Source organism: Chrysochloris asiatica, unplaced genomic scaffold (genome assembly GCF_000296735.1).
Source record: "Chrysochloris asiatica unplaced genomic scaffold, ChrAsi1.0 scaffold00013, whole genome shotgun sequence".
NCBI lineage: Eukaryota > Metazoa > Chordata > Mammalia > Afrosoricida > Chrysochloridae > Chrysochloris > Chrysochloris asiatica.
Genome location: NW_006408531.1, coordinates 26,638,711 through 26,660,666, shown reverse-complemented (window position 1 = coordinate 26,660,666; position 21,956 = coordinate 26,638,711). Strand labels below are relative to the sequence as shown.

Genomic DNA, 21,956 nt, shown 5'->3' with positions numbered 1-21,956 from the left:
GGGCGTGGAGGAAGGTAGAATCTCCACTGAGAAGTATCCAATCTGTCTTGGCCTGGCTGATGAAAAGAGATATGGATCGGTGTCTTGTGATACAATAGTCAACAATTGTTATCAGGACTGATTGTGAGGGTTGTTGGCATTTTGTAGCAAAAGAAGGGGAGTGAATGACTTTGCAGTCTAGGATCGGAGGTCCCTAGGACCATCAAGGGAGAAGAGCAGAGAGTGGTACCCTACCCAGAGAAACAGTGATGCCTGAGATGGAGGCAGAGACCACGATGTGGAGAGATGAAACAGCTGGGAACTTTAGACACAGAGAGGGAGAGGGAGAGGGAGAAGAACTGTGTGCTGATGACCAGGGGACAGGCTTGCAGGGTATATACCCTTTAGTTGGATGATGCATGGAGGGGATTGTAACCATGGCAATGAAATGATACATGATAGGATAAATGTAAAGCTAATGTTCTCCCATGCAAACTATCACATAATTCACAATAAAACATTAAAAAAAAAAAATCGCACTGACCGCCTAAGACAGGCAGCGTCCCTTAAACAAACAATAAATAAGGAGGATTCAGATGCAGACCGTGCAGACCCGGTCAGGAGGCCAAGCCTCTGTGGGCCCAAGCGTTGTTGCCTGTCCAAACCATAGGCTCTGAGGATCAGACTTTAGCTACCTAGTAGACATAGCAAACTGTCCCTCATCTGATTATTCAGTAATGCTTGTTAGTAATCTCATACATGAGCCCTGGATATCCACAGACAAATGTAAAAACCTTCCCTAAAAGCCGAGACTGTAAATTCCAAAAAGGCAAGTCCCTCCCCATCCAAAAAAAAAGCTAAAGAGGATAGAGAGAAACACTGTTAACTGATGATATATGGAGGGGATAATAATCAATGTAATGAAACAAGCTATATGAATGGTTGAATGTGAAGCTGATGATGTGCCCTATAAACCTTTTCTCAATCCAAAATAAAAACATTTAATTAAAAAAAACAAAAACAAAAAACCACTACAGATTGGACAGAAGAGAATTGTCATATAGAATTTTCAAGGCTGCAATCTTTATGGAGGAGTCCTGGTGTGGTGCTATAGGCTAAGCACTGGATCACTAGGTCACCTTGAACCATAAGGTCAGCTGTTAAAACTTACCAGCCACTCTTTGGATACCCTATACAGGGACGCTATGTGTTAGAAATGAACTGACAGCACTTAACCACCACCACCACAACAATCTTTATAGAAACAGATCACAGAGAGGCTGACTTACAATGAGTCTAAAGAACACAGTAGAACTGCCCGTAGAGGTTCCAAGGCTGCATGTAATCTTCATGAAAGAGACTATCATTACTTTCTCCTATGGAGCAACTGGTGGTTTCAAACCACCAACATTTTGATTAGCAAAAAAGTAGTACTTAACCACTGTGCCAACAGGTCTCCTCAAACAAACACTAAGACTCTCTGTTTATATAATATAATATCTTACAGGAAAATAATATAGCAGATATACCCAGAATCATCGTGATTCCCTTATAAATTATCTTCCTAGATTTAGCTCAGATAATTCACAAATTACTTAAATTTCTTTCTCCATTTTCCAATTTAATTAAATTGGCATGGTTTTGTGTTTTTTTTTAATCAGTAGAAATTATTAAAATATGAATTGCAACCTAAAATAAACAGAATCCATTTTCAACATATATTTCCCTATGTAAATTAAGTAACAAGGACACTCATATTTCCATCAAAATTTTCGTGGGAATTGTAGTATATCACTTTTTCCTTTCAAGTAGAAAATCAGCTGCTATGGCAGTTTTTCTTATGTCACCTTATATTTAGATAACATTTTACTGATTGAAGTTCAATATTATGTAATGTGAGTGATTGCAAGGACATAAAATGCTGATTGTCATTTTTTATTTCACCTAACTATGGCAGGCGTAACAGCTACTCTATTATTCCATTACATCTGAGATAGGAATGCAGTGACCTTTCACTGAGGTGCTTCAAATATATTCTCTGGCAATACTTGCAGCAAGTATTGTAAGCAGTTGTTCTCATATTGAGACTTAATGTAAGGGGCAATTTCCCCCCCATATAAAACAAATACCATAAAAGACTTTCATTCTTCTATCAAATAACAAAAAGTGATACAGGCTGTGTTTCAGCACATCCAAAATAATCTATAGACCTAATTTAGCATTTCTAACTGGAAGAGATTTCAGTCTCTATTTTCTTTTATAGGGAAGAATCAGAACAGCTAAATAAATTTCTTAACTGTAAAGAGTGTTAGAATTGAAGCCTGGAACTCCTGATCTCTCCAGCACTGCTGTACACTATACTAAACTGATCAGGTATCTATTTGTGTGGGTTGGCTTGTAAATTTGCCTTGGAACCAGAATTCCAAAATAAATATAAAAAAGTGTTAAAAAAAAATTTATTTTTATCGCTTGCAACAAAAGATGAACAGAGTTTTATAGTAAATTTAATTGAGTATCACCAGGCACTTTCTGAATGAAAAATGAAAATAAATTTTTTTCATTTAGAAAGCGCCTGGTGGTATTTAATTAAATGTGACTTTATTTGCATGTACATATGCAAATAACTAGTCTTATCTTAATCATCTTTAAATGGCTATTACCATAAAGAAAATTGTAATTTTCTAACATCTCCAAACTAAATAATTGATAGTTTTCAATCTTTCTTGAACACTGAGAAGAATGATTTAAGAAAAGAAGTTAGGTAATTTATGTGGTAAGATTGTAAAAGGCATAATGGCTTTTGAATGAATATGGAAAATATGTAAACAGTTGAGGAATTGGTGATGTCATAGTCAAAATCAAACAGATACATAAATTTACCTTTCTAGAGTAAATGCAAAGAGAGGGACAGAAAACATATCAAGTGTCCTCACAAAATATTTTCTCTCTCATTTTTATTTAAAAAAAAAAAACAGCAAGAAGAAAATTCTGATGAAATTAGTCAATTCTCAAAGCAGTAAACAAATAAACAATAGAAGAGCAGTATTTTGACTGTAGCCCAGTCAGATCAGCAGGGGCCAGAGAATTCTTTGTTGCCACAAGGCAGCTGGTATCAAAGTACACAAAACCCTTTTTCTTTCAATGTCACAATAAATTCTGGGGCATAAACTCAGGGGCCGATCACGCAGCCTCTGGTTCTCCTAGACAGGACTATAAGGATCAAAAGTAAGATCAAATGACGACTAATATTATGTTATGAGCATAATTAAAAATAAAAATAGTAAATGTCTGAAAAAAATGACACTTTTTAAGCTAATTATTTGTTTAGGCCAGAAAAGGGGGAAGGGAGAGACAGACAGAGAAATATACAGGAGAGAGAGTGAGAGAACAAGAAAGAGAAAGCTTTGATATTTAACTGGTAAAACAGTTTTAGAATAATATATTACACTATCCAGAAAACAATTATCCTATATTTTAATATATGTATATCATTTAAATAATAACAGTTAAAATAAATAGCTCATTTCTTTTTCACGTTTGGGTTGTTGTTGTTGTTATGTGCCAAAGGACTCTCTTCTGACTCATAGTGACCCTGTACAGGGTTTCTGAGGCCGTAAATCTTTACGGGAGTAGAAAGCCTCCTCTATCTCCCCTGGGGCAGCTGTTAGTTTCCAACTGCTGACCTTGCAGTTCACAGCCCAATTCGTAACCACTACGTTATCATAGCTCTTCACATTTGGGTACTTAGTTTTTCAGTGTTGCTATAACAGGAATGGATTTGCTTCTTATTAAACTGTTGCTGCTGAGCCTATTCCAGCTCATAGTGACTGTAAAAGTTACAGGAAGCTGTAGGAAGCAAACTGTACTCCTGTTGTAGCACTGTAGGATAGGCACTGGATTGTTAACTCAGTCACCAGTTCAAATCCATCAATCACTGGAAATCCTATAGAGGGTCACTATGAGTTAGAACCAACTCGGAGCTTAACCACAACAACAAGCAAGCAGATAACTTCTTCATTTTCCTGTGGAGCACTTGGTAGGTTCAAACCTCTGATTTTTTTAGTTGGCAGCTGAGTGCTTAACTACTGTGCCACAAAGACTCCTATCCTCGGCATTGATTCTAAGAGAAGGATGTTTATCTGTGTCAGCTTCTTGGCACTAACTGGTTCCCTAGTGATCTTCAAGTGCTGTAGGACCTATTTTCTCCCACCTCTGCTAGGAAGAAGGAATGACGAACTACTTCCGAATGTTCAATCACTGAAAACCTTATGAATAGCAGCGAAACACTGTCAGAAATAGTGCCGGGAAATGAGCCCCTCAGGTTGGAAGGCACTCAAAATGCAACTGGGAAAGAGCTGCCTCCTCAAATTAAATTACATGAATGCAGAAAAGCTCATGGGAGAAAAGCCTGCAGGACCTTCATTTATTGATGAGGCACAACTCAAAACGAAGAGAAACAACTGTAAGCATCCACTGAAAATCAGAACATGGAATGAACAAAATATGAATCTGAGAAAATTGGAAGTTGTCAAAAATTAAATGGAATGCATAAACATCGATATCTTAGGCATTAGTGAGCTGAAACGGACTGGTATTGCCATTTTGAATCTAATGACCACATGGCTTCCTATGCTGGAAACGACAAATTAAAGAGAAATGTTGTTGCATTCGTTGTCAAAAAGAACATACCCAGATCAGTCACGAGGTACAATACTGTCTGGGATAGAATAATATCCATGTACCTAACAGGGAAGACCAGTTAATACCATTATTATTCAAATTTACCCACCAACCAGTAAAGCCACTGAGAATAAAATAGAAAAATTCCACCAACTTCTTCAATCTGAAATTGATCAAACATGCAATCAAGATGTATTGATCAGTACTGGAGGTTGGAACGAAAAAGTTGAGAGCAAAGAGGAAGGATCAGTAGTTGGAAAATATGGCATTGGTGATAGAAATGATGCTGGAGAATGCATGATAGAATTCTGCAAAATCAATTATTTGTTCATTTCAAATACCTTCTTTAGACAACATGACAGATGACTATACACACTGACCTCACCAGATGGAATACATAGAAATCAAAGTAACTACATCTGTGATAACAGATGATGGAAAAGCTCGATATCATCAGTGAAAATAAGGCCTGGAGCAGACTGTGGAACAGACCATCAATTACTTATATGCAAATTCAAGCTGAAGCTGAAGAAAATGAGACAAGTTCACAAGAGCCAAAATATGACCTTGAATATGTCCCACCTGAATTCAGAAATCATCTGAAAAACAGATTTGACACATTAAACACTAAAGATCGAAGACCAGAGGAGTTGTGGGATGACATCAGGAACATCATACATAAAGAAAGCAAAAAGTCATTAAGAAGAAAGAAGGAAAAGGTTATAATGGATGTCAGAAGAGGCACTGAAACTCCCTCTCCAGCATAAAGATGCTAAAACAAATGAAAGAAAAGAGGAGGTACAAGAACTTTAGAGAAATTTTCAAAGATCAGCTCAAGAAGATAAAGTCAAATATTACAAAACATGTGCAAAGATCTGGAATCAGAAAAACAAAAAGGAAGAACATGCTCAGCATTTCTTAAGCCAGGGGAACTGTAGGAAAAAATTCAAGCCTCGATTTCATTATTGAAGGATCCTCTGGGCAAACTATTGAATGATGTAGAAAGCATCAAAAGAAGGTGGAAGGAATACACAGTCACTGTACCAAAAGCAAATGGTTCATGTTCAACTTTTTCAAGTGGTAGCATATAATCAAGAGCCAATGATACTGAAGGAGGAAGATCAAGGTGCATTGAAGGAATTGGCATAGAACAACACCAGGAACTGATGGAATAAAAATTGAAACCTTTCACGAAAGTGAGGTGGCAAAGGAGGCACTTACTCATCTCTGCCAAGAAATTGGAAAGACAACTATCTGGCCGACTGATTGGAAGAGATCCGTATTTGTTCCCATTCCAAAGAGAGGTGACCCAACAGAATGCAAAAATCATTGGATAATCTCTTTGATATCCCATGCGAGTAAAGTTTTGCTAAAGGTAATATAGAAACAGCGGAAGGCATACATTGACAGAGAACTTCCAGAAGTGCAAGCTGGATTCAGAAGAGGCCATGTAATAAGGGATATCATTGCTGATGTTCGATGGGTCTTGGATGAAAGCAGAGAATATCAGAAAGATGTTTACCTGTGCTTTTTTAACTATGCAAAGGCTTTCGATTGTGTGAATCGTGACAAGGTATGACAACATTGCGAAGTATGAGTATTCCGGAGCACTTAATTTTGCTGTTGAGGTATCTGTACCCGGACCAAGAGGAAGTTGTTCGAACAGATCATGGGAACACTGAATGGTTTAAAATTAAGAAAGGTGTTCAAAAAGGTTGTATTCTTTCCCCATACTTATTCAACCTGTATGCTGAGCAAATAATCCGAGAAGCTGGGTTCTATGAAGAAAAATGTGACATTAGGATTGGAGGAAGACTCATTAACAACCTGCAATATGCAGATGATACAACCTTGCTTGCTGAAAGTGAAGAGGACTTAAAATATTTACTGATGAAGATCAAAAAGCACAGCCTTCCGTATGGATTACATCTCAATGTAAAGAAAACAAAAATCCTCACCACTGGACCAATAAACAACATTCTTATCAACGGAGAAAAGATTGAAGTTGTCAGAGACTTCATTCTTCTTGGATCAACTATCAACACTCAGGGAAGCAACAGTCAAGAAATCAAACAACATATTACATTAGGCAAATTTGCTGCACAAGACCTTTTTAAAGTGTTGAAGAGAAAAGATGTCAGCTTGAGGACTAAGGTATGCCTGACCCAAGACATGATATTTTCAGTAACCTCATATGCATGCAAAAGCTGGACAGTGAATAAGGAAGACCGTATAAGAATTAATGCCTTTGAGTTATGGTGTTGGAGGAGAATATTGAAAGTGCCATGGGCTGCCAAAAGAACCAATAGATCTGTTTTGGAAGAAGTGCAGCCAGAGTGCTCCTTTAGAGGCCAAGATGGCCAAACTTTGTCTCTCATACTTTGGACATATTGTCAGGAGGGACCAGTCGCTGGAGAAGGATATCATGTTTGGTAAGGTGGAAGGTCAGAGTAAAAGAAGAAGACCCCCAATGATATGGATTGGTCAAGAGGCAGCATTGATGGACTCAAGCGTGGCAACAGTAGTGAGGTTGGCCCTGGAACTGGCAGTGTATCGTTCTGCTGTGCATAAGGTAGATACCGACTCGATGGCACCTAACAACAACAAGAACAACAGCAAAGATACAGTGAAGTCCTTGTATTTGGCTATTAGTTAATGTGCTAGACTACAGAGTTGTTATGAACTGCAAGGTCGGTGGTTCAAGGTTATCAGCCACTCTTTGGAAACCCTATACAGCGCAGCTAGGGTACATGACTCAACGGCACTTAACAACAACCAAACCAAATATACAGTGGATTCCTCGTGTGACACTATTGGAGAAGCAGTAGACTAATAAGGATGGTAGTTCAAACCAATCAGCTGCTCCTTGGAAGCCATACACAGGGTCTTTATGAGTCTGAACTGATTTGACAGAACTTAACAACAACAACAAAGATACAGTAACACAAATCATGATACCTATTTTTAAGATACTACCTTACTTTTGGTCTCCACTGAAATCCTCATGAATTTAAAATTCTAACTAGATCCCTTTCCTCATTCTAATGCAGAGAAGTGCAAATAAAAAACAGTTGCTTGAAGAGTAATAGTATTACATATTCATTAACTTCACATAATTAGCACAACAGCTATTTATTTTCCTCCTGGCTGTGGAATGGCTCTCAGCTTTTCCAATTCCCATCTGTCAATATTGACATATATACATTTTTGAACTTTCTCATATGGCATGGAGTAGTCCTTTTAAGACCTTTATTTATGCCCATCTCTTACATTTGACCAACATGTATTTTGCTATTGTTGATGCTGTTGTGTGCTAGCCAATCAGTTCTAACTCCAAGCCTGTATAGGGTTTCCAAGGTGGTAAATGTTTACAGGCGAAGATTCAAACCACTGAACTTGTAGTTAGCAACCCAATGTGTAACCAAAGAGGACAACAGAGCTCATAAACACATTTATTAAATATCAATCAATTAAGTACATATTTACTGAGAACTTGGTAAGTAATTTTATCTACCTCAGATCTGTGATTAACCTCCATGCAAAAGAAATCCAAAATTTGTAATTTGCTCACTGACAATTGACATTTCCTGAAATACTCCCCAGGGTTTTACAAAATTCATAAAATAAAAATCTCCCAATATTAACATTTCATCCTTAAGTATAATGCTCTTGTAAAGTTAATGTTCAAAATATATATTAAATAAAAAATACTACATTCTTCCTTCTCTTTCCAAAGGGCTTAGAGAAATACTTTTTATAATGTGTATATAATAATAGAGATTCATTAAGTTTCACTGTAGATCAATACAAATACTTTAAAATCATAAATTCTAGTGTTTTAATTCATAGTCCAAGAAGGAATTTCTGAATTACTCTGCTGTGAATTAATTTAAGCCCACCCAGAAGACAACCTGTTCCACATGTCTAACACACACACATATGTACACACATACACACAGAAAAGAATGCAATCACAAACAGTGCAGTTGTGAATTTTCTTTAAGTCCAGAGAACCCTTCAGCTCCATTGCCACCTCAGCCTTACCTGCAGCCATAATTTGTTATGTACAGCATCTCTCCCTGTAGCGATGCACTGAAATGTAGCATTCTGCCCTGCATTGACCTCTACATCCCCCAGACGAAGAAAATGGGGAGATTTATCTGTGAAGGCAAAAAAGAAAAAATTTTTTTACTCAAAAACAACATACATGTACTTATCCGAAAAATAATGTTTTAAATACATTTACCTTTGGCTATGACTAATATCATATGAAAGAAAACAGTTTTCTTCACACAGGGAGATACTATTTCTCTCTGCAGCTCAGTTTTGTTTTCTCAATAGATCGCTTGCTATGTCCCCAAAGTTGCTAAAGCATTATTATGCAGAGTGAGCAATCCACAATTACCACTGATAGACCAGCAAAGCATAGTGAACATGGGTGAGGACAAAACAAGTACAAATCAAAGCAAAACTGATTAATAGGTAAAAATGTGAGCATAATATACGAATGTAAAAGAAAAATATTGAAAATAATGACAGTTGCACAGCCATTGAATTATTCAGCTATAATCGGCATAGTGGTTACAATTAGGGCTGCTAACCTAAGGGTCAGCAGTCCAAAACTACCAACTGTTCTGAAGGAGAAAGATGAGGCTTTCTGCTCCTGTAAAGATTTACAGACTCGGAAACACTGTGCAGGGTCACAATGAGTCTTAACCGACTCCATGGCACAGTAACAACAACAACAATCTGTACACCTAGATATTCTTTTCAAACTTTTGCTGTAACCCTGTAATACCGCTAAGAAGGAGCTCTGGTAGTTATGAGTCGGGGTACTAACCTCAAGGTCAGTAGTTTGAAATTACCAGTGGTCACCTGGGAGAAAGATAAGATTATCTGCTCCCATAAAGATTGATAGCCTCGGAACCAACTCCATAGTACACCACCACCACCACCACTAAGAACAAGGAACTATTTCATTTCCCATTAATATATTATCACCTTAACTGTTGCCACAAGGATTTCCTATTCATTTATAGCTTTAGGAAAGCTATTCAAAGATATTAGACCAGCAAAATTGAAGACAGTAGTAAAAATGTACCTGGGATATACAATTGACAAGCAAGTTTTCTCTTCAAAACCTTTTAAAAGTAAGTCTCAGTGATATTTTCCTGTGTAAGGATATTACAGTGGAAGACAAGGCAAGCTAAGTCTCAACAAGTAAAAAAAAATCGCCTAGAAGATTACCCACACTCCATGCTCATAGCTCTCTCTGGTTGTTTACTCATAAAAAGCTGTTCTTTGATTTAACATCTAACTATCAAAAGAAAAAATGAATACTAGATATAAACACAATTTCCTTATCCTAATGGATTGAAGAAAGAAAGAAAGAAAAAAAAATATCAGAAAGCTCATTTGAACTTTGTGTGAAGTTATTTTGTTCTCTATATTCTTAAAAAATATCACATGGAATGTATACATTTGAAGCCCTGGTGTGATGTGACACTGTAGGATAAACACTGGATTGTTAACTGTGAGGTCAGTGGTTTAAACCCAACAGCCACTCCTTGGAAACCTATATAGGCTCGCTGTGAGTCAGAGCTGGGTCGATTGCACGTAGCAACAACAACAATGTATAAACTAGCCCACCATGGTTGCATCTGTCTCTGATGCCTGACCTCAGTATACCTTCCAACAAAGAAATGCTAGAGACAGAGCGTAAGCTAAAACAATCATTCTCAAGACCAGCAGCAGCAGCATCACCTGGGAACTTGTTAGAAAAACCAGTTGCCATCTAATTGATGCCAACTCAGGGCGACCCTGTGTGTGGCAAAATAGAACTCTGTTCCAGAGAGCTTTCAAGGGCTTATTTTTCTGAAATAAATGTCTCTTCTGAGATCCCTCTGGATGAATCTGAACCTTCAGCCTTTCAACTGAGTGTATCAATCCTTTTTTCCACTTAGCAACTCGGAGAATTTGCTAAAAATGCAATTTCTCTCCTCAGCACAGACTTACCGAATCAGAACTAGTGAGAGGCCAAGCAGTCTATGACTTCTCATGCCATCTAGGTAATTCTGATGCAGACGAGAATTTGGCAGTCACTTAGTGCTTGCCTCTCACAAGCTGCCACTTGTCTATGCTGCTTACAAAGAGATATTTCCGCCAGGAAGGAAAACTGAACAGATAATCCCAAAACCCAAGGATCCTATAAAATGCTGCTGTTGAAAATTAACGATTAAATTTGAATTTATGCCAGTTGTTTCATGCCTCAGTCTAATGAGTGCATGGATTAACTGTTTTTCAGGAAATGCAATATAAAAACAAATATAGTCATGCCATCTAAAGCCCAACCAATGTGAAACTAAGGGCATAAAATAACTATGTGGTTAGTAATCTGTGTTTCCTTGTTCCTTATATTCTATCTTTTTCTAAAATATGTACTAACCAGAGGTTTAGAATACAATCTAAACAAATAAAACGAAGTGACATTATATTGTTCTTCTTGCTGTTAAGTGCTGTTGAGTTGATTCCAAACCATTGTTGTTGTTAGGTGCCATCGAGTTGGTATCAACCCACAGAGACCTTATGCACATCAGAATGAAACGCTGCATGATCCTGGGCCAACCTCACTATTGTTGCCACACTTCAGATGAGAGAGTGTCTCCTTTGCCACCTCACTTTCTTGAAAGATTTCAATTTTATTCCATCAAACCTGGTGCGTTGTTCTTTGCCAATTCCTTCAATGCACCTTGAACTTCCTCCTTCAGTATCATTGGCTCTTGATCATATACTGCCTCTTAAATTGATTGAACATTAACCATTTCCTTTTGGTATGGTGACTCTGTGTATTCCTTCCATCTTCTCTTGATGCTTTCTGCATCATTCAATAATGAAAGTCAAGGCTTGAATTTTTTATTCGGTTCCCCCAGATTGAGAAATGCTGAGTGTGTTCTTCCTTTGTGGTTTTCTGATTCTAGATCTTTGCACATTTACTTGTAATATTTGGCTTTATCTTCTTGAGGTGACCTTTGAATTTTTCTGTTCAGCTCTTTGACCTCTTCATTTCTTCCATTTGCTTTAGCATCTCTACACTGGAGAGCAAGTTTCAGTGTCTCTTCTGACACCCATTTTGATCTTTTCCTTTTTTCTTGTCTTCTCAATGACTCTTTGTTTCTTCATGTATGATGTTCTTGATGTCATCCCACAACTTTTCTGGTCTTTGGTCTTTAGTGTTTAATTTATCAAATCTGTTCTTCAGATGCTCTCTGAATTCAGGTGGGATATATTCAAGGTCATATTTTGGCTCTTGTGGACTTGTTTTCATTTTCTTCAGCTTCAGATTGAATTTGCATATGAGTAATTGATGATCTGTTCCACACTCTGCCATTGGTCTTGTTTTGACTGATGATATGGAGCTTTTCCATCGTTTCTTTCCACAGATGTAGTCAATTTGATTTCTATGTATTCCATCTGGCGAGGTCCATGTCTCTTACACTGTCTTAAGAAGGTATTTGAAATGAACAAATCATTGGTTTTGCAGAATTTAATCATGCATTCTCCAGCATCATTTCTATCACCAAGGCCATATTTTCCACCTACTGATTCTTCCTCTTTGCTCCCAACCTTTGCATTCTAATCACCAGTAATGAGCAATACATCTTGATTGCCTGTTTGTTCGATTTCAGATTGAACAAGTTGTTAGAATTGTTCTATTTCCTTCTCACTGGCTTTAGTGGTTGGTGCATAAATTTGAATAATAGTGGTATTAACTGGGCTTCCCTGTAGGTGCATGGATATTATCCTATCACTTACAGCATTGTACCTCATGACTGATCTGGATATGTTCTTTTTGACGATGAATGCAACACCATTCCTCTTCAATTTGTCATTCCCTGCATAGTAAACCATATGGTTGTCAGATTCAAAATGGCCAATACCAGTCCATTTGAGCTCAATAATGCCTAAGATATTGATGTTTATGCATTCCATTTCATTCTTGACAACTTCCAATTTTCCCAGAGTCATACTTCGTACATTCCATGTTCCGATATTCAATGGATGTTTACAGCTGTTTCTCTTCATTTTGAGTTGTGCCCCACCAGCAAATGAAGGTCCCGCAGGCTTTTCTCCTACAAGCTTCACTCCATTTGTGTGATCACGATCAACTCTACTTTGAGGAGGCATCTCTTCCCCAATCGCATTTTGAGTGCCTTCTAACCTGAGGTACTCATTTCCCGGCACTATATCTGAGAGCGTTTCTCTGCTATTCATGAGGTTTTCAGTGACTAGAGATTTGGAAGTAGTTCATCACTCTTTCTTCCTAGTCTATCTTTGTCTGGAAACTCATCTGAAACCTGTCCACCATGTGTAACCCTGCGGGTTAGTTAAAATATCATTGGCATGGCTTTCAGAATCATGGCAACTCACAAGGCACCACAGTACAACAAACTGACAGACGACTGGTGGCTGTTTGGTATACCGACCCACAGTGACCCTGTATAGGGTTTCCAAAGAGAAGCTGGTGAGCTTGAACCACCCACCTTACTGTTCAAACGACTTTGTAGTCTCATGCATTAGGCCACAGAGGCACACCAGGACTCTTTAGATTAGTCTACAGTAATTAAATAATTTAAACTACTATGTTATATGTCCTGGTGTGGTACTGGAAGGCTAATGCACTGGATTGCAATGTCAGTTTGAACCATGTGGTCAGCAGTTCAAGCTCACCAGCCACTCCTTGGTAGCCATATATAAGGTCGTTATGGGTGGACAATAACTTGACGGCAGTTAACAATAACAAATGATATATGTGTAATTAGATACTAATCTTAAAAAAAAAAAAAAAAAAAGGTCTGATTCAGAAACTCTAGGAAATGTCAGTGTTAATTTAAAATTTAAAAGCTAAAACTAAACAGGAAGCGAGGAGAAACCACAAAAGAAGACAGCAGTGACCAAGTGAAAACAATCAAATCAATGCCAATATCAGACAGGTGTTGCAAGGACATAGAAAACTACAATTCTTAATCACAACCTACCACATGGATAACTCAGTACTTGGATGTCATCAATGGCAATATAACCACTTCTCCCTCCTGAGACTTCAGCTTCAAATATTACCTGTCAGGAAGAAACAGAAAACATTTACAACAATCATCTGAACAGAATTTCCACAGTGGAAGGAGAAAAGCTATAGCTCACTTAGAAAAATTAAATTTGAGTGTTCTTCTGTGAGAACTAATATTTATATTTAATAGCATTTCCTAATCTTGTAACAAGCTAAAATAAAAATATTTGAACAGCAATTAAATTACTGAGATATAGGAGCAAGTATTATTAAACATTTGTAACTTCCCCAAAGAATCAATATAGAGGCAGAATGAGTAGGCATATGTAACAAATCAAATATCTCTCAAAGTAAATGTTTTCCCGTCTAAGTCCCACATTTTACTATTTATTTAACATGCACTGATAACCTAATATGTGCCCTGCAGTATTATAACCAATGAAGATATGAAATTGTAAAAAATAATTTGAACTTTTAAGTAGATGAATTTTCAAAGATGAAAGTGAACATAGATTAGCATCTTTCTTAGCCAAAGAACAATATGCATTGTAATACAACAGAGCTGCATATTCAAGGAATTGATTGAATGCAATAAGTACTATTAAAAAGTCTCAAATATTAAATGTAAGGTTAAAGAGGTAAGCATGGTAGGCTTTGAAAACCATAGAAGTGAAATCAGAAATATGTTCTGTCGATATTTCCACATCAATAATATGCTGAGTTAACTAAACTTGTTCAGATTTAAGTTTATGACATAGACTTTACTGTTATAGTTGATGCCAAAACTTCTTCTGACCTTTATTTTAGTATTGTGTGTTGTAACATTCAAAGGGAATGATTGAACTGCAGCACATTTGTTTCATTTGACCATGGAATTGTTCATTCTTGGAGATAAACAGAGTGACACTGGACTGAGCATTTTGCATTGTAGGAAACACCATGGAGGCTGTTGGTATTTAAAGTAGGAGAATAATATACTTAATTATTCCCAATGAAAGACATTTGTTTGCAAGGTGGATTTAAGAAAGACATAGAGATAGGCAATCTAGTAGCAATGAGGATGGAGAGATGAATAGAAAAATGTAACTATTGCTAAGGAAGTAGACAAGATAGAAGTTAGTGACTCCTTAGTTCGGAGAATGAAAGAGTGATATGCAAGGCAATTCTATGATGACTGGCTTGGCCACTAGATCGATGATGCTGTCGTGTGACAGTACTATAGAGTAAGAGATAACCATTTGGAGATGAAATTTAGGATATTTCAAATTTTACTTGCCTATGATATACACAGAGCCTTTAGGGTAAGCAGTGGACTGCTAACCACAAGGATGGTGGCTCAAACCCACCAGCCATTATTCAGGAGTCCTATATGGGGTCATTATGATCTGGAACCAACTCAATGGTAATTAATAACAACATACAACACACGGGAAACTTTTAGAAGAGAACTACCGAACTGTATCTGGAAGAGAAGAGGACACAAAATAAACTGAGAGATTTGGAAACCAGCATCACAAAGTAAGCTACAGATGTGGAGTTTGTATGATGGAAGTAACTAAAATGATCTCCCAAGAAAAAGTCACTAAAAACGAAAGTCTGAAAAGACAAACAATGTAAAGTCAATAAAGCTGGATTAAGGAGTGATGATCAAAAAAGGAAGAGAAGTGCTGGTAGTGAAGCCAGTCAAGACAGAAGTGCAATAAAGAGAGAGTGGATTTTGCTTCTAGGTATCGTATCCTATTCTAAAACATGTCAACACTCACACCACAGTAATTAGAAAAAGTCTAGTAAATAACAAACCACAACTTAAAGGCATCAGATATTCATGTAAGCAGTAGTATCTAGATGAACACACATACTTTAGGAAGAAGACTCTGTAATATGATCCATCAACCTCTAATGATTTGACAGCGTAGTGGTTATGAATCGGGCTGGGAACCGCAAAGCTCAGCAGTTCGAAACTACCAGCTGTTCCACAGGAGAAAGATGAGGCTTTCTGCTCCTGTAAAGATTTCCAGCCTCGGAAACCGTGTACAGGGTCACTATGAGTCGGAACCGACTCCACAGCACATAACAACAACAATATGTATATTGGCTGATTCTGGATTAAGACCGTGGTTCTGACTTGGGAAAAACTCAGGGCCTCTGATTGGAGTGGGGAGGAAGGAATGAAAATAGTGAAGTTTATTGCAATTGTGTAGAAATAGAACAACAAACGGGGAATTTGGTAAACCTAAAACACCAAAACCATTACCATTGAGTCAATTCTGACTCACAGTGACATTTAAGACATAGTAGAACTGCCCCACATTGTTTCCACAGCTGTAAATCTTTGCAGAGACAGGTTTTCAAATCTGTCACCGGTGGACTAGCTGGTGGGTTCAAGTGTCCAGCCTTTGGGTCAGAAGCTGCGCATCTAAGCACTGTGCCACCAGAGTTCCTGGGGTGGTGGTGGCTGTGTGCAGTCAAGACGATTTCCACTGATAACAACTCTGCACAAGGCTTTCAAGGCTGTAAATCTTCACGGGAGCAGAAGACCTCCTCTTTCTTCCACAGAGCAGCTGATGTGTTGGAACTACCAAGCTAGAGGTTAACAGTCCAGTTGCATTGCTTAGTTATTTTCTACAATACCACTAGGACTCCTTCAAATGTAAGAGAGGAATCAAGAAAATCTGAAATTTAAAAGTGCCAATCAGCCATTAAGTTTTATCTGGTAACCTTTACAGGTATGTTGTTATTGTTAAGTTCTGACTCACAGCAACCCCGTATAGGGTTTCTGAGGCTGTAAATCTCGAGGACTTGAAAGGACGATCTTGTGGTTGACAATCCAGTGCTAATCCTATGGGGGCCACTGTGCTCCGCTTTACAAGTATACTTTTAATATCTTTGATGGGCAGAAGCTTCATTTTTGAAGCACTTAGTACATATAAAAGCTTCTTCTAAACTAATGTGCATTCACATTCACATGTGTGTGCACACATACTTTGTGTTTTATTCTGTATATAATACACACACATAAACACACAGGTCAACTAATTTAATCCTCACTAAGATCATGCCAGGTATTACCTGTATCCTATTCAAACAAAATATGACACAAGTTGACCAGGGTCTAATAACTAGCAAATGGAGAATCCAGGCCTGGATTCCAGGTTTTCTGAATCCATAGCCCATGCATTCATCATTCATTGCCTCTCACGATAAAGCAGGAAAGTATTTTTCAAGTCTTTTAAAGTCATTATAAATAGCACACTGATTAAATATTATGTGGAATAAACTGCAGCTATCAGTGAACATTAAGCCACTCACACTCTCCTCTGGTGTGGCATTGTTGGTTAATGCGCCAGACTGCAAGGTAGGTGGTTCAAGCTCACTACCTGCTTCTCAAAAACCCTATACAGGGTTGCTATGGGTCAGAACCAACTGGATGGCACTTAACAACAACAACAACAACTCTCCTTTAGCACTTTTACATCCACCCCAAAGGCTCTAACAACAGGACAGAGTAGATTGGAATGGCTTACAACCCTTGCATTCATTCCTGTCATAACCTTCTCCTGGGTTACTTCTTTTCTATCTTAAGTTTGTCCCTTCTGATAATTGATTTCATAGGCATAAGTTGAATCTGAACAGGAGGACAGTGTTTGTGTGGGAAAAGACGGCTCCATGGTGAAAGGAAGGATAATCACTGAACACAGAAGTGTGTGTGTGTGACTTACATTTACATACATGGATTCAGTATAAATGCACAATTGTCATGGCACTTTCTAAATGTTAGAACAAAGGCTTAGAAGGAAATTGAGAAGAGAATCAAATGCTTTAAATAATATGCATATTGAGTCTATTGTTGTACAAGTTACTTTTCTGAGGATAAGAAAAGTTCAGTCTGACTCCAGACTCTCCCATTTGCAAATTCTTCAAAAAATCCTATCATTTTTAAGAGCCTAGTCACAAATCATATCACTTTGAAGGGCCTAGTCAATTGTGTAGATCATGACAAACTATGACATGCAAAGCATGAGTATTCCAGAACACTTAATTGTGTTCATGAGGAATCTGTACCTGGACCAAGAGGCAGTTGCTCGAACAGAACATGGGAACACTGAATGGTTTAAAATTAAGAAAGGTGTTCAAAAGGTTGTATTCTTTCCCCATACTTATTCAACCTGTATGCTGAGCAAATAATCCGAGAAGCTGGGTTCTATGAAGAAAAACGTGGCATCAGGATTGGAGGAAGACTCATTAACAACCTGCGATATGCAGATGATACAACCATGCTTGCTGAAAGTGAAGAGGACTTGAAACATTTACTGATGAAGATCAAAGAGCACAGCCTTCAGTATGGATTACATCTCAATGTCAAGAAAACAAAAATCCTCACCACTGGACCAATAAACATTCTTATCAACAGAGAAAAGATTGAAGTTGTCAAGGACTTCATTCTTCTTGGATCAACTATCAACACTCAAGGAAGCAGCAGTCAAGAAATCAGACGACATATTGCATTAGGCAAATCAGCTGCAAAAGACCTTTTTAAAGTGTTGAAGAGCAAAGATGTCAGCTTGACCCAAGACATGGTATTTTTAATAACCTCATATTCATGCGAAAGCTGGACAGTGAATAAGGAAGACCATAGAGAATTGATGCCTTTGAGTTATGGTGCTAGAGGAGAATATTGTAAGTGCCATGGGCTGCCAAAAGAATCAATAGATTAGTGATGGAAGACGCGCAGCTAGAGTGCTCCTTGGATGCCAGGATGGCCAAACTTTATCTCTCATAGTGCGGACAGAGTATCAGGAGGGACCAGTCGCTGGACAAGGATATCATCATGTTTGGTAAGGTGGAGGGTCCGAGAAAAAGACGAAGATCCCCAACGAGATGGATTGGCCAAGTGGCAGCATTGATGGCAACAGCATTGCTGGCAACCGCAATGAGGATGGCCCAGGATCGGGCAGTGTTTCGTTCTGCTGTGCATAGGGTCGCTATTGGTCGGTACCGACTCAATGGCACCTAAAAACAACAGTCACAATTCTAGAAAACTATGTAATACAGTTTTAATTATAAAATTTCATGAGGATTAAATGGTAACATATGTAAAAGTGCTATAGAAGTTAAAACGAATGATTAATAACATTGCTAATATTTTATATTTGTATAAATGCATACCAAAAATTAAAGTTTACTTAATAAGATACTGTTCACAAAAAGGAAAGGCATAGGAAGAAAAAGTGAGTAAGTTATTATTAGAAAAATGAGAAAATAACATTATTGAAAACAGAAAGAAATAAAGGCATTTGTAGGGAACAATCAGAGAGCTGTATAATTAATTATTGCTAGTTATTTTATTGTAGTCAGCATTTATTAGATTAATTTCTAGAAGTACCTTACTTTTCCTTCCTTGAATTGTTTAACTTTCTCTGTATCACATAGGTGATGAGTTTAAACAAGATTATTGCCCCCTTGAGAAAAATTTTCTTATTTGCTCATTTCAATGGAATCTTATTCAGTACAATACATTTCGGTCTTGATACAAAAGGAGGCAAATAGATAGTTCTTTTATTAAAGAGGGGAGAAAAAAAAAAAACTTCTTTCTCTTTTTAGTGACCTCATTTCCCTGGCTAAGTGTTGGCTTTGCCTCATTAACAAAAGCAGAGGAAATTTCGAAAATCAGATTTCTTTACTGCTAAAGATCTAATCAGCTTTATCACTTCAACAGAGCCCTCACCTTGTAAAGCTCTCTGTCCAGTCAGGGGAAACAAATTTCAATAGCTTAATTACAAAAAGCTTGCTTGGGTTAATGCTCGGGTCACATCTAATGCTTGGTGTCAACTAGTCAACCAGTGCTTCCCAGAAGAAGAGAGCACTGGGAGCCCTGCCAGATGTGAACATTAACCCTGCCAGGAGGCCAGCCTAGAACAGAATGCACAGGCTTATGCTTTTCCTACTGTGTTCACGTCACTCCATTACCTGAAATAGTGAAGGTGATGATTCTAATCAAACTTTTACTACTCCAGCAACATTCCTGGGTTATTAACTAAATAAGTGAAGTAAAGTTCAATTAAAGTAGAAAAAAGTGCAGGCCCTAAAAAACAAGAACAATTTTATTCTCTGGTAACAAAATTAAATGCATATAAGCAGATGAATAGCAAATATAAGGAAAAGCTGAACTAGTTGTCAAAAAGCCTGGGATCTAGTCTTTAGCTCACTGTTAAAACAACTCAACCAATTTCATCTGTTTCTTTGTGTCTTCATCTGGGTAATACTGGCCTTGGCTGTATGCTAGGTTTGTCACAAATATTAAAAATATGTTCGATACTAGAAAAAAATAAAACTTTAATTGCTTTTAATTACCTTTATAGTATATCATAATGATAAGAAATAAGTGTCTAACATCAGATACTAATTTAGTTAGCAATCTTTGATTGTGTGAACTTGGGTAAGAAAGGTAAATCTGTTAAACTTCAGTTTTGTTTTGTTTTTTTCTTCTGTGAAAAGAAATTATTGGCACCATCTTCAGGATTTCAGGGAGGATCAAATGTGATATGCACATGAAACATTTACCACAGCTCCAGGCACATTGGAATGCAGTACAAAAAAAAGTGCTATATATTGAACCGAAAAGTGTTTGATTTTTGGGAAGAACATATCCACAAAAGGCACATGTACAAAATGAAATTTCTGCTCATTCCCTTATTCTCCTTCCCATCATAACCTAATCCCCAAACCTCACTGGTGGGCGGAAGAGAAAAAAATTCATATTTTATCCACATAATGGTACTGTATGATAAGCACTGGAATGCTAACCGCAAGGTCAGTGGTCCAAACCCATTCCCTGGGAACCCTATAAAGGAATTTAACAAAGAATCTACTTATGTTGGTGCTTTTGTGATTGAATTAATACCAAGTTTTGCTACTACACAGTTAAACGTAAAATACACATTTGCTTTTAAAGAATAATTGTTCCAAAATTAATAGTTTCTTCCAAACACCCATGTCCAAATGTAGATAATTAATTAATTAAATGGTGTTGTTGTCAAGTACCATCAAGTCAGTTCTGACCCATAGTGACCCTGTGCACAACAAAAACAACACCGCCGAGTCCTGTGCCATCCTCACAATTACTGCCATGCTTGAGTTCATTGCTGCTGCCACGGTGTAAGCCATCTTGTTGGTGGTCTTCCTCTTTTTCACTGAGTCTGCACTTTACCAAGCATGATGTCCTTCTTCAGGGACTGGTCTCTCCTGATAAAATGTCTGTCTCAAGTATAAGGGATGAAGTCTGGTCATCTTAGCTTCTAATGAGCATTCCGGTAGTACTTCTTCCTGTACAGATTCATTTGTTCTTTTGGCAGTCCATGGTACCTTTAATATTATTCTACAACACTGTAACTTGAATCCATCAATTCTTCTACCGTCTTCCTTATTCATTGTCCAATTTTCACATGCATATGAGGCTACTGAAAATACCATAGCTTGAGTCAGGTGCATTATAGCCTCTAACTGGCATGTTTGCTCTTGAACACTTTGAACTATAAATGTTGTAGTGTCTCAAGGATCTTTTCTAGGTGTTTTCTTTCTTCCCCCTCCCCCTGAAACTGTGCCAGAAGGAAATCGGAAAAGAAGGAATAAATGTTAAAGGGAAATTGGAAGTACAAAGCCAGTAAAATATCATTTTTGAGGGATAAAATGATATTTGAAGGGCCAAATGTTATTTAACAACCAAACAACACAGAGACTAAAAATATTGCCAATAAAATTATGAATGATAAAAGGAAGAACTCATTGTGTGATGACCTAGAGGAGGCATGAACGTAAGTATAGACAAAAAAAAGCATTCTGCCTTCTAAATACCATGAGGGAAAAAGATGTTTGATGATGTGGTCAATTTATAAGATTGGGAGATAAAGGGGTTTCAGATTTATGGTCTCAATTTTCTCAGCTATTTATGAGGAGTTTCAAAAAGTTTGTGGAAACCATGTAAATCAACTGTCTAGGGATATTAGTCTCGCTCAAACGATCCAAGAGTAAATAGATAAAGGTTTACAATACGGAGTACATGCTCTAGAGAAAGGAAGATTGCTTAAGGGAAATAAGATTCAATATAACCTGTTTACACTCTCAGCTAAGGTTATTCACTGTATAAGTAGATATGTGTTATTTTTTCAGTTAACCAGAACCTGATTGGAACTTAATTCAACAGCATTGTAGGAGGTTGTGGAACAATATACACTTG

At 37.5% G+C, this 21,956-nt stretch overlaps 1 protein-coding gene across 4 annotated transcripts in view; it reads right to left on the bottom strand.

Moving 5' to 3' along the window:
• PTPRK (protein tyrosine phosphatase, receptor type, K) overlaps positions 1-21,956 on the bottom strand; it is a 756,434-nt gene that overhangs the window by 376,521 nt on the left and 357,957 nt on the right. For all 4 annotated transcript variants that reach the window (XM_006834676.1, XM_006834677.1, XM_006834675.1 and 1 more), the window contains exons 4-5: positions 13,695-13,776; positions 8,704-8,819 (exon numbers count right to left, since the gene is read on the bottom strand). In XM_006834676.1, coding sequence (XP_006834739.1) covers positions 8,704-8,819; positions 13,695-13,776 — 198 coding nt within the window. The remainder of the gene's footprint in view (positions 1-8,703; positions 8,820-13,694; positions 13,777-21,956) is intronic.